The 12,035-nt window shown below is 41.2% G+C and overlaps 1 protein-coding gene across 8 annotated transcripts in view; it reads right to left on the bottom strand.

The window, feature by feature from the left end:
* MRTFB (myocardin related transcription factor B) overlaps positions 1–12,035 on the bottom strand; it is a 236,889-nt gene that overhangs the window by 39,938 nt on the left and 184,916 nt on the right. For all 8 annotated transcript variants that reach the window (XM_019750669.2, XM_074322643.1, XM_074322642.1 and 5 more), the window contains 5 exons: positions 11,290–11,355; positions 9,796–9,851; positions 8,615–8,690; positions 4,139–4,300; positions 2,407–2,585 (listed from right to left, as the gene is read on the bottom strand). In XM_019750669.2, coding sequence (XP_019606228.2) covers positions 2,407–2,585; positions 4,139–4,300; positions 8,615–8,690; positions 9,796–9,851; positions 11,290–11,355 — 539 coding nt within the window. The remainder of the gene's footprint in view (positions 1–2,406; positions 2,586–4,138; positions 4,301–8,614; positions 8,691–9,795; positions 9,852–11,289; positions 11,356–12,035) is intronic.

Raw genomic sequence — 12,035 nt, forward strand, 5'->3', positions numbered from 1 at the left:
ACGGCTTGCACAGCTGGGCGTCAGCCAGCACTCACGGTGCGGAATTCGATTCAACATTTCCTGCGCACTTTTCTGTATCAGGCCCCGTGCGAGATGTTGCACACGTGTGCACACACACACGTAGTTCTCGTCCTCTCAGAGTCCCTCTCCTCATAGGCTCACATTTTCCTTAGAGGCATATACACAATAAACACATAAGTTAATGTATTTCAGATCAAGGCTGGTAAGTGCAAGGAAGAAAACTCTGAACGACATAGTCACTAACAAACAGATATTCATGTATGAGAAGTGCTGTCAGAAAACATGCCAACATCTTGAATCCCCAAACTTCCCTACCTCTGTGAACCCAGGCCTCCCTTGGGGTTAGGGTTGAGGCCGACACCTGCTGACTTCCTTTCTAACTCAAAGGTGCTATGATGCTAGGCTTTAACAAGAACATTTTTGACTGAACTCGACCAATCACATTAAGTAGGTCAATAGTTCTGACTTTAAAATAACAAAATACTATTCAAGTTTCAGTTAAGTCAAAAACACCATAAGGAGAGATGAAAAACAAGTTATGTGCAGCACAGGAATTCTTATAAAACCAACAGATACATGAACACACATGGAAAAATAAGAAATGTTATTTCCAATAAAAAAAATTTATTAGATTCCTTTGCATGCACTGGACGCAGTTCCCCATACAATCTGACACATAATAGGTGCTCAATAAATATTTGTTGAACAAATGAATTCGATCTTACCAAAATGAAGGAGCCAATTAAAACATTCAAAACTCCCAGCAGTATGTAAGGTTTAAGGTAATATTACCTACGTGTGGTAAAGACATAGTGAGTGGAAATCTGTATTACCTTCCAGGAAGGCAGTTCAAGTCTCTTATCTTCTGCCTACCGAAAGATCCACATCCATTTTGGTATCTGGTAGTTATCCAAAGAAATGATGAGACAAGTACCCAACAAAAACCAGGGTATTGCAAATGTGACAGAATACAACAGAGGCTCTTATTGTTTGTAGAAGAGTGAAAAATAGGAAACAACTAAAAATAACCAACAATAGGGAATTGGTTCAAGAAGACACAGTGTATCAGTTCAAGTGAATACCATGTAGCAATTAAAGTGATATAAGTATCTATTTACTGACCAGAGACTGTATCAAACTTAAAAACTTCTATGTATTGGAGGACACTATCAACAGAGTGAAAAGGTGACACATGGGAGAAAATATCTGCAAATCATATATCTGATACGAGATTAGCATCTAGAATATATAAAGAACTACAACTCAACAATAGGAAAACCAGAAATAAAAAATAACCCGATTGAAAAACAGGCAAAGGACTTGAACAGACATTTCTCCAAAGATAATAACCAGATGGCCAATAAGCACACGAAAAGATACTCAACATCACTAAGCATTAGAGAAATGCAAATCAAAACCACAAAGAGATATGACTTCATACCACTGGAATGACTAATTATCAAAAGAACATAAATCAACAAGTGTCAGCAAGGATGTGGAGAAACTGGGATCCCTGTCACTGTCGGGAGTATGAAATGGTGCAACCACTGTGGAAACCAGTGTGGAGGTTCCTTAACAAATTAAAAATAGAACGGCCATATGATCCAGCAATCTCACTGCTGGGTATATGCCCAAAAGATCTGAAAGTGGGGTCTCGAAGAGATGTTTCCACACCATGTTCACAGCACCATTATTCACAATAGCCCCGAGATGGGAGCCCCCCAACTGCTCTGACCAACGGGTAGACACCAGGGGCCTTGGCCATACAATGACAACTTATGCAGCCTTAAAAATAAAGGCGATCCTGTCACACGCTACAATATGGAGGAACCTTGAGAACATTACGTTAAGTGATGTAAGCCGGTCACAAAAAGACAAATGCTGTGATTCCATGCATATGCCTAAGGTAGTCAAACTCACACAGAGAGAAACAGAACGGTGGGTGCCAGGCAGGAACTGGGACTTGCTCAATGGGGATAGTTTGTTTTGCACGATGGAGAAGTTCTGGTGATGGTTGCACAACAAGGAGAGTACACGTAACACTACTGGACTGAACACTTTAAAATGGTGAAGATCATGAAAATAATAGTGGATTTTATGGAATGTGAATTATATCCCCCAAAAAAGTTAGGTGGAAAAAATGTTAAAAGTGAGTTACAAAACTGTAAAATACAAATGCGTATATAGGACAGAAATAAAATATAAGATTCGATTGAAAAATGTTAACAGTAGTTAGATTACAGGTGGGAAATCTTTACTTTCTCATATTTTCAGACTTGTCTTCTGGTGAGAATGTACTGATATGTAAAACACAAGATCTATACTTGACATGTGAAAAACAAGACCCGTTCTCTATTTAAGGGTAAAAAACAAGAAAGGTCATACCTGGGCTGGAGTGTTTGCAGTGGCAGGAGATGGCGACTCCGTCGCTTTTGGCTCACTGGGGGACGCGGCTGACCCCTGCGACTCCTGGCTGGCTGGCTGGTCTGGGGACAAAGCATCACTGCTGTCTTCGTCAAATGAGAAATCACCCTGAGTTTGGGGATACTCCTCCTTCCCAACACCTAAAGAAAGAAACGGTACTTCACTTGTCTTGCCCTTGGAATACTAAGCTTAAAGTGAAAAAAGGAGGAGAAACATTGTTTACTGTAAGAACTCAAGGAGCTGGTTCAAAAAAGAACAACAGCAAACACACTGCACTTCCCAATGGAAGGACCCCACTACCTATGACGAGTAGTTGGAAAAAATAAACCTGAATCAGATCAAGCCTCTGGCTCCAACTACCAGTGACAGGAAGTACAGGAAACAAGAAAAGTTTTAGTGACACCTGGGGACACATATGCATCCAGTGGCATCCAGAATGCGGAGATGCTAGAGGACAAAACAAGCCCGCCCATCAACTAATAAACAGAGAGGAAAGGAGGCGGATACCCTCCCAGAAGATGAAGACTTCAGAGGTGCATCGGCCAACGCAGCGTGTGGGCCTGGTGTGGATCCTGATTTTGAGTTCAGCTGCTAAAACCCACTCCGAGGCAACAGGGAAAATGGGGCCACGAATGGGTCTCTTAAGTCCCACGTCACAGAGCAGCCCGGCTATACTGCCACCTTATTTGGGGGCCCACTTCCTTGTGATTGAATGGAGTCATAGTGGATTGTACTAAGAATTATTGACTACAAACTGCCTAAGTTTGAAACTCATACTAAGGCACAATAAGAAGTCCCAGCGTGTCATGGGAACTATCAGAGTGGGAAAGGGGGGGGGGGGACATTAGTAACCAGGTAGCTAAGAGATGAAATGGATGGGTACTACCTTTTGTAATGGATACAACTACATTCATCTGCTGGTTGCCTTCCTGAACTAACACTAAACAAGCTGTTTATCTTTCCTGGAAGTAAACAGAACGAAAATAATGAAAAGTTGCAAAACTTAAACAGAAACTAACCAGTATAATAGAGTAAGTTTAGCTTAGAAAACATGATAATGAAATCAGAACTTAAAGACTAAAACCTCAGATATAAGTAGAATCTGTTCTTTGGTTAGAGACGCTGGTTTATAATGCATAATACAGAGCTGGCCCTCTGTACGGGCAGGTTCTGCATCCCCAGACTCCAATCCCCCCAGATTGCAAATATTCAGGGGGAGGGGAGGGGAGTTACATTGTTGCTGACGTGCACTATGTAGTCAGGCCTGGGATGGTTACATCTGTACTGAACTACAGACTGTTTTCCTTGTCATGATCCCCTAACAACACAGTATAACAACTATGTACATAGCATGTACATTGTATTAGGTATTACTAGTAATCGAGAGATGATTTAAAGTACGCAAGGTGGGGAGGTGGGGGGATGTGTGTAGGTTATAGGCAAACACCACGCCATTCTCTCTAGGGCACTTGGGCATCTGAGCACTGTGGTACCCACGGGGGCTCCTGGCACTAATCCACCTGGGAAACCGAGGGACGGCTACAGTGACAATAATGGAAATCAGTCTAGTGTCAATTTCTACTTCACCCAGAAAACAACCCTCATGATTGGTGCTGGCCTTTTGAACTAAATGTGTTGTAACCTAAAAACCCCGAGAGTGTCTCTCCCAGAAAGGCCCCGCTTAGAGGCTTGCCTATAATTGCTTCCTTGACACTGGAGTCCACAGGCAGGATGTTCTTCTCCACCAGCTCCATAGGGCCCGGCCTTTGCGCAATCTTCTCATTCAGATCATCGGCGAGACGCGCTCTTTTCAACTTCATCTGAGTGGCCTGCAGGGACGGCTCTGCAAACGTTTCTAAAGGAAGAAGCACAGTTTTAACCATGCCTTGAGTCACTATCTCTATTCCATAAAGCTATTTCAGGGCAACGACTTTCATTTAAACTGGCTTAAACATATGTGTGTGTTCTCAAGATATTTACGGCAAGAGAAGATGCCTGTTTAAGAATGCTTCAGAACACAGCTCATATTTTTAGTCCTGACTAGCTTTATCTTGTCCATGCAACATGGATGCCCTCAGACTCAATTCACAAGAATTCCAGTGGAGAATGGGGCACTGCTATAGCTCATTTATGATAGGAGGGCCCTACTCACATTTATTAGGTGTTGGGGACACAGAGGATGGACAAGACAGAGGTGGTCCACAGCCCAAGAAGTCACTGTTTTAGATTTGGCTTCATTGGAAAGTTAAATCCTAGAGGGGGGTCGCCGTGTCTTAGGATGTAAGTGTCTCTGCAGGACTCACCGGGAAAAGGTACGAACCACACTCCTGGATCGACCCCTGTGTGTCTGAGCAGATCGCTGTGGTTAAGGATCTGGGTTTATTTCTGAATACGTAACCTTGTATCTGTCAGGAACAGCCAAGTACTGTACATAGTAACGAATGTGCATACGGAAGCATCAGCTCATCTACTTACAAATGCATCAAGCTGCACAACAGATACATATAACTTGTTCATTTACATAATTCTGTCAATTACTCGTGTTTACGGTAACTCTATTATTATATTACATTGTCCTCAAATAATGATCAGGTGGTAGCCCAAAATTCTGAGTTGCAAGTTGCTTGTGTCTTAAATTATACACTGGGTCTTTTAATGAAATTCCCCATAGGCATTCTCAGGATTAACTGATATTCTCCATTTTGTAGGTAAAATGTCCTGGGTGAAGCTTGAAGCTTACTCAGAGCCTGTGACCGATAAACTACTCTCCAGCAGGTCTGGGGACAGCTGACCCTTGAACAACGTGGGGAGTTAGGGGTGCCGATTCCCCATACAGTCAAAAGTCCATGTATAACGTTTTTCTCCCCGAAAATTTAACTACTAATAGTCTACTGTTGACCAGAAGCCTGACTGACAACATAAACCGTCAACAAGCACGTTTTGTATGAGATATATATATATATATATACACCTACTGTATTCTCACACTAGAGTAAGCCAGAGAAAAGAAAATGCTATTAAGAAAAACACATTTACCTTATTTTTTGAAATAAGTGGACTCGCACAGTTCAAACCCGTGCTGTTCAAGGGTCAACTGTACTTCTCTTTCCACTGAGTTACATGCTTACCAAGAGTCAACCCTGACTGCCCATAAAATAGTTCATATCTGTTGGGATTTCAACTGTCAATACATATTTAACTAATGTATTGACAATTTCATGGGAAAATGATAAACTTCAAAAATATAAAATATAATTATTATTTCTTGGAAACCTAAGTTAAATGCTTTGGAACAACTTGATAAAGGTGAGTCATTAAAAAAATCACTCAAATTAGGGCAATTAGCAACTGTAAAAGATTTGGGAAAACATTGGAAAATGTAGTCTTTTTGTTTTGTTTTGTTTTTTCCAAGTCAAGTTGTTGCCCTTTCAATCTTAGTTGTGGAGGGTGCCATTCAGCTTCAAGTTGTTCTCCTTTCAGTCTTAGTTGTGGAGGGCGCAGCTCAACTCCATGTCCAGTTGCTGTTTCTAGTTGCAGGGGGCGCAGCCCACCATCCCTTGCTGGAGTCGAACCGGCAACCTTGTGGTTGAGAGGACGCACTCCAACCAACTGAGCCATCCGGGAGCTCAGCAGCAGCTCAGCTCAAGGTGCCATGTTCAATCTTAGTTGCAGGGGGCACTGCCCACCATCCCTTGCGGGACTCGAGGAATTGAACTGGCCTACTGGTTAAGAGCCCACTGGGCCATGTGGGAATCGAACCGGCAGCCTTCAGAGTTAGGAGCACGGAGCTCCAACCACCTGAGCCACCGGGCCGGCCCCGAAAATGTAGGATTTTAAAACTCAGATTGCTTTTCAAGACTTTAAGTTTCTGTTCCACTAAATGGAAGTGGTAGGAGATGTACAATGACTGTGCTTTGTTCAAGAAGGAGAACGTGAACTCCATTCATTAAAGCCTTTCCCAAAGTCAGAATTTTGGAACATAAATGCACATTTCTGTAAGTTAAAATAACATGTGGTCTTCTCATTTTATACTTTTCCTATATAACCAACTGTGGCCCCAATCTTGTTACAAAACACTTCTAACCACCCAGGAAGGTGACAGGTGCAGAGTTAGATCATGCAAAGCACTGTTAGGGTGATATTTAATGCTTTTGTTAAGATCTCGGTAGGATAGTCTTCTGCCTTTCTGCTCTCTCCCACTAAGGCCATCTGAGAGGTATCAGGAATACGTTTGGAAAAAAAATATCCCAAAAGTAAACCATCAGAGGCTGGCATTTTGGTACGTTTTTGTTCATAGTATGAACACAGTATGAACTGCCTCATGTCCCTGAGACCGAACCTGGCCGCTGAACTTCAGAAAATAATTAAGACTTTTGCCAGCCAAACATCCAATTCAATCCAAATTGGGATAATGTTAAAATAAGTGTGTGGGGAGTGGGGTGGGGTGGGGGGAGGATTTAAGATATTTTTCAAATTATAGATGACATATTAGTTCTTACTTCAAAAATCCCAACTTGAGAATAGATGTCCTAAAAGCATCACTTAGCGTTCATTCATATACATGGTTAGGTTTTTAAACATTGGGTAGTCTTCTTTTACAAAAAAGCAAATATGCTCCCTGTGATAGTTAAATGTGTTTGTCTTTGTTTTAATTATATTAATAATGCCTGTTATAGTCAGAAGGCAAGTGGAAAGAGATGGCACTGCTCCTACCAAAATGTCCCTTGTAGGGCAAGATATTTTCAAGCAGAGAAGGAGCCATGTATCGAGTTATTTACCAGGAAACTCGCTTCTCTGAAGATGCACTTTTCTCTGACAGCTGGTAGCTGCTCCTACCCGACAACTGGAGTTGTGGAAAAGCTTTTTTAGTCTAGTGGCCTTCTGAGAACACAACCCAAAGTAGAGTAAGGCATATATCTCTCACCTCCTGCCCCAGATCTGAAGACAGGCACATAATTGTAGATTCTCTGGATTAGAAGAGACCCCACTTGGGGTTATAGAGACAAACTTGATACTCGGAACTTCTTTATAATATCCTTGATGTGCTTATTCCCTATCTCAGCAGCCTGTTTATTCCCTATAAAGCATTTTGACACTCTGTAATTATTTGTTTGGCCTGTTTCTTACCTGTCTGTCTGTGCCATTAGAATGTAGGCCCCGTAAGGACAAGCGTCCACCTGGCTCACCTGCTGGGTGTCTGGCTCACTGGCCAGTGAATGAATGAACACCTCTGAGAACAGCAACCAAATTACTTCCTGACGATTTTACGTTGGGACATGTCTGACCATTAGGACATTATTCCTTCTGTTGAGCTCCAACCTAAAACTTTGTAAAATCAACCTAACTCGGACACTAACGCTGTCATCAGGCCAGAGAGAACAAATCGAATCTTCCTCTTCCCTGATAATCGTTTCTAAATGTCTGAGAGTTTTCAGATTCTATCTGTATCTTCTCAAGGTTTAACACACTCAGGGCTAGCACGGGCTTAAGCGCCTCGTGTTGTCCAGTAAATTGGTCAGAGAAGCAAAACAATGACAGAAAATGTAACTTGGGGAATTTACGGTGCAGAAACCAGAATGCGTTGTCTTAAGAAAGAAAAACACCTGGCCTGAGCCGTGCTTCTCACCAAAGAGGGAACAGAGCTGTCCCCACCAGGTTCACGAGGGATGAGGCTAGCTCATCGAGAAAGTCTGGCCCCGTGGAGGGGGTGTGTGCTGACGGTTGGAGAGAGCTGGATTGTGCGTAAGCAGCAAGCGAGAGAAAACGTGAGGTGTGGGCATCGTACCAGGCAGACATAAAAGGGTCCAAGGAGCTGGAAATCTAGGGTTAGGCTTGTGGCTCTCACACCCTTTCTGACTTAATGAGAGGGCACGTGTCCTTCACTGATGACAAAACCTTCCGGACCAGAAATGTTTTTCCACACAGTATGGTAGAGAAACCTATGGTACCGGCTGGTGGGGAAGAGTCCGTCCAGCAGCTGGTTATGTGGAGAATCAGACCTTCCCCACGTCGCTCACATAACATGTAACTTTGGGTCCTCATGTTGCTCTCCGATTTGGAGGATATCAGCCTGTGGGGGAAAAGTTACTAAAGTGGGAACACACAGAAACGGCATTCTTACTTCTTCCCTTGAGCAAATTCAGCAAAATAACAGAAATAAAACCTTCACCTTCTAAAATGTGCATCCTCACAAGCTCAGAGCGATCCGGCCGGCTCCGGATCTTGTGCTTCAAAAAGTTTTCGGTCTTAAAAAAAAAGAGAAAGTCTTACCATAAATTGTTTACGACTTATTGTGGTTTTACATTTTTTCTCTCAAGGTACTCCATTTAAATAAATTGACATCCTTTTGGTCATGATTTTGAGAGGAAGAAAAGAGTAGACATTAGTACTCTGAGAAACTATTATCCAATACATGAGTTAAACTGCAGCCTTCAAAATCGTACAGGGATGTGAAATGTATGACGGTATAAACATTTTAAAACTTGGGAAAGGCATAACTTTGAAGTTGATTCTTTAACAGACATAGGATTTTGATCATTTTAAATATCGGAAATCGATAAAATCTACACTGCAGGTCAAGTAAAAATCCACCTAGATAATTTCCTAAAAGTTCTCATGTATTTCCTTGGATGAGTTCATGTCCTTGATCATATTTTCTTATTCAGAACTGTACTCAACTCCAAACAATAAGGCTTTAAAATAGGTTTTATATTTTATAAGACTTTTAGAGATCATTTTGCATCCTGGGAAAAATCTTAAGAATTTTTGGAACATGTTTTTCATAACACATGATAGAAGTTTTCCCTAAAATAAAAAGCGTAGATGTGCATAACGGTACTTTTAAAGAAAAATATTAAACATCAGTTTGATGTGCAGCTATGACAGAGTCAACTCAAAGTCTTACGCAGAGTTGAACGTAGCAATATTCTTTCATTCAGCCAAATGCTCTCTCTCGGTCAAATACACACTCAGTAGGGAAACCACCAAAGAATCTGGTATCAGTATCTCACTGAGACAGCCTGTCTGCTAGGGTGAAAAATGGCAGAATTACTCCATTATTATTCTAAAAACTGTGGTTAGACCCTGTAAGCAAGAAAGTGAAGAGGTGTGATGTGTCCTGTATGTACAAAAATTATTACTAGTTTTAAAAGAACAAAATGTGAACATCACGTATTTTCTACAAACTTCCAAGATAAAACTACCCCAGAATATATTACCCTGTTTGCCATGTGTCCTGAAAATACACTGCATTTTCTCTACTGACATATGTGGAAGTAAGGTCACTACTTGGTCCACAGGTACTTTAAAATACAAGAGAGAAGGAGAACATTTCAAACTGAGATTTCTTACTCTGGCTCGTTCCAAGCTTTTTATCTGCTCATGGAATGCCGCTGGGCTCTTCAAAGCTGTGAGAGGAAAAGAAATCATTTCCATAGTATAAATGGAGGAGTTCATCCTTCAGCCAAATGTTACAGTATATCTTGTTGCTGTTTCCTCTTAATCTTATTAGTTCGCATCTACAGTTTCATTTATTTACTAGTTCCTTTAGGAGATCTGTAAAATGCGGAACCTTAAATGTTTCAGAATTATGTATTTCACAAATAAAACAGGTGTACATTTAAAACAGAGTTGTGTACATCATGACAATGCAAATATCAGGTCAGACTAGTTCTAACCAGTAGTTGGGGCAAATTACCATCACCGAGGGAACTGTTTGATGATTCCTTGACAGATTTTTGCTTTTGATGGAAATAATAAGCTACTGGGAAAAGCCCCGTGTCCTCGTGATATTTAACACTGAGGGATCTAACCTTGAACATGAGGACACTCTGCACTGTTTACTAGAATATCACATACTCAACTATTGTTAAAATCTTTCTTTGTAAAATCTTTTGCGTGTCTACCGTGTTTCCCCGAAAATAAAACCTAGCCAGGCAATCAGCTCTAATGAGTCTTTTGGAGCAAAAATTAATGTAAGACCCAGTATTATATTATACCCGGTATTATATGATATGATAAGGTATGATATGCTATATTATATCATATGGGCACAGTCTTATATTATAGTAAAATAAGACCGGGTCTTACATTAATGTTTGCTCCAAAATATGCAGTGGAGCTGATGGTCCGGCTGGGTCTTATTTTTGGGGAAATGGATCCAGCACTGTCTGATCTAACACCGTGCACTTACGACTACAGGAGTCAGATGACGGATGGGACGTAAGACTAGGCTTACTTGGTCCGTCACTTCCCAAACCTGACCCGTCAGCTCTCGGCAGCATTCTGACTGTCAGTTCTGCTGGTATGTGAAGCGCTGCACAGAGGCCCAGCCCAAACAGGTTTGGCCCCAGCTCCCAAAAGCAGCGCAGAGCCGGCTCGGCAGTGGTGTCTTACATGTCACAATTTGATCCTACTTGATTGATCCTGTTCAGGAATGCAGTGCTGGCGAAATCGGGCCGATTATGAAACAAGCTTTGACTCTGTCGCAACGTAAGCTTTAAGATAGTTAGCTACTCCGTTAATAGGAGTCCAGAAAACAAAGTCTCACTGGGAAATAACTACTGCAGAGGAAAATTGTTCCTTATCATAAAGCAATAAATTGTCCTATCAATGACTGAGAAGACTGGCAAGCAGAAAAGCGTAATTCCTTTCTTGTTTTTTAAAGCGACATAAGTTACGTCTTAGGTCGGCAACGCTGAAGCCCGCTGCTTCCTTACAAACTCGTTTAGTAACTGAATACTGGTTAAATGGTTACAACTGAAAGTGGAGTGGGACACAGGTGCTTCTTGGACATGCCCACTCTGTTACATCACGTGAGAGATGACAAGGATACTGAAATCTTACGTGGCATGATGCCCTGGTCCACTAGTTGCTCTCGCGTCCTCCTTTGTTGCAGCCTCAGCTGGAGCACTGTGGAAAGGAAATAAGCACCATTGGAGTTTAGAAGCAACTTACGAACTTCCAGAGGAGACACAACTGAGCTTCATTGCACACCTTCTAATTCATAACTGAATAAGGATACTACCTGGCACCATCCCACCTGTAAAAAGAAAATCAGTTCATGCTTTCTGCCTGTTTGGTGAACCTGGAAATTCTCTCGGAATATTTTCATTTTCTTAGTTAATAATTTTAATTTGATGAATAAAGCTAAGTACAGAGGTGCCAAAACAATGTATACACATTTTACGAAAGGAAAAAAACTGAATTAAAATTGTAATACTCAATATATACCGATAACAAAAGATGAATACAAATCACATTTGACTTCTGCGAATACAAGAGTTGCTCGAAGTGGTTCCCATCAACGTAATTTTAATACAGTGTTTTCCTTTCTTAAAGTGTGCATACATTTTTTTTGCACCCAAAATACAATCACATAGTACTAGGCAAATAAACAAAAACAATTGGCTCATACATTGTCTTATTTGTAGGAAGAGAAATGTGAAATTCTTTGACTTTCCTTAGTTTTATTCTTTTAAACAAGTTATAGCAAAACGTGTTTTAAGATTGACTTCTTTGGAGGGTCTTACTCCATCTGGAACAGATTTTAAATAGCTTTAATGAAGGTCAACTGCATAATAAAAAGTAGA

Source organism: Rhinolophus sinicus, linkage group LG18 (assembly GCF_036562045.2).
Source record: "Rhinolophus sinicus isolate RSC01 linkage group LG18, ASM3656204v1, whole genome shotgun sequence".
In the NCBI taxonomy this organism is placed as follows: Eukaryota; Metazoa; Chordata; class Mammalia; order Chiroptera; family Rhinolophidae; genus Rhinolophus; species Rhinolophus sinicus.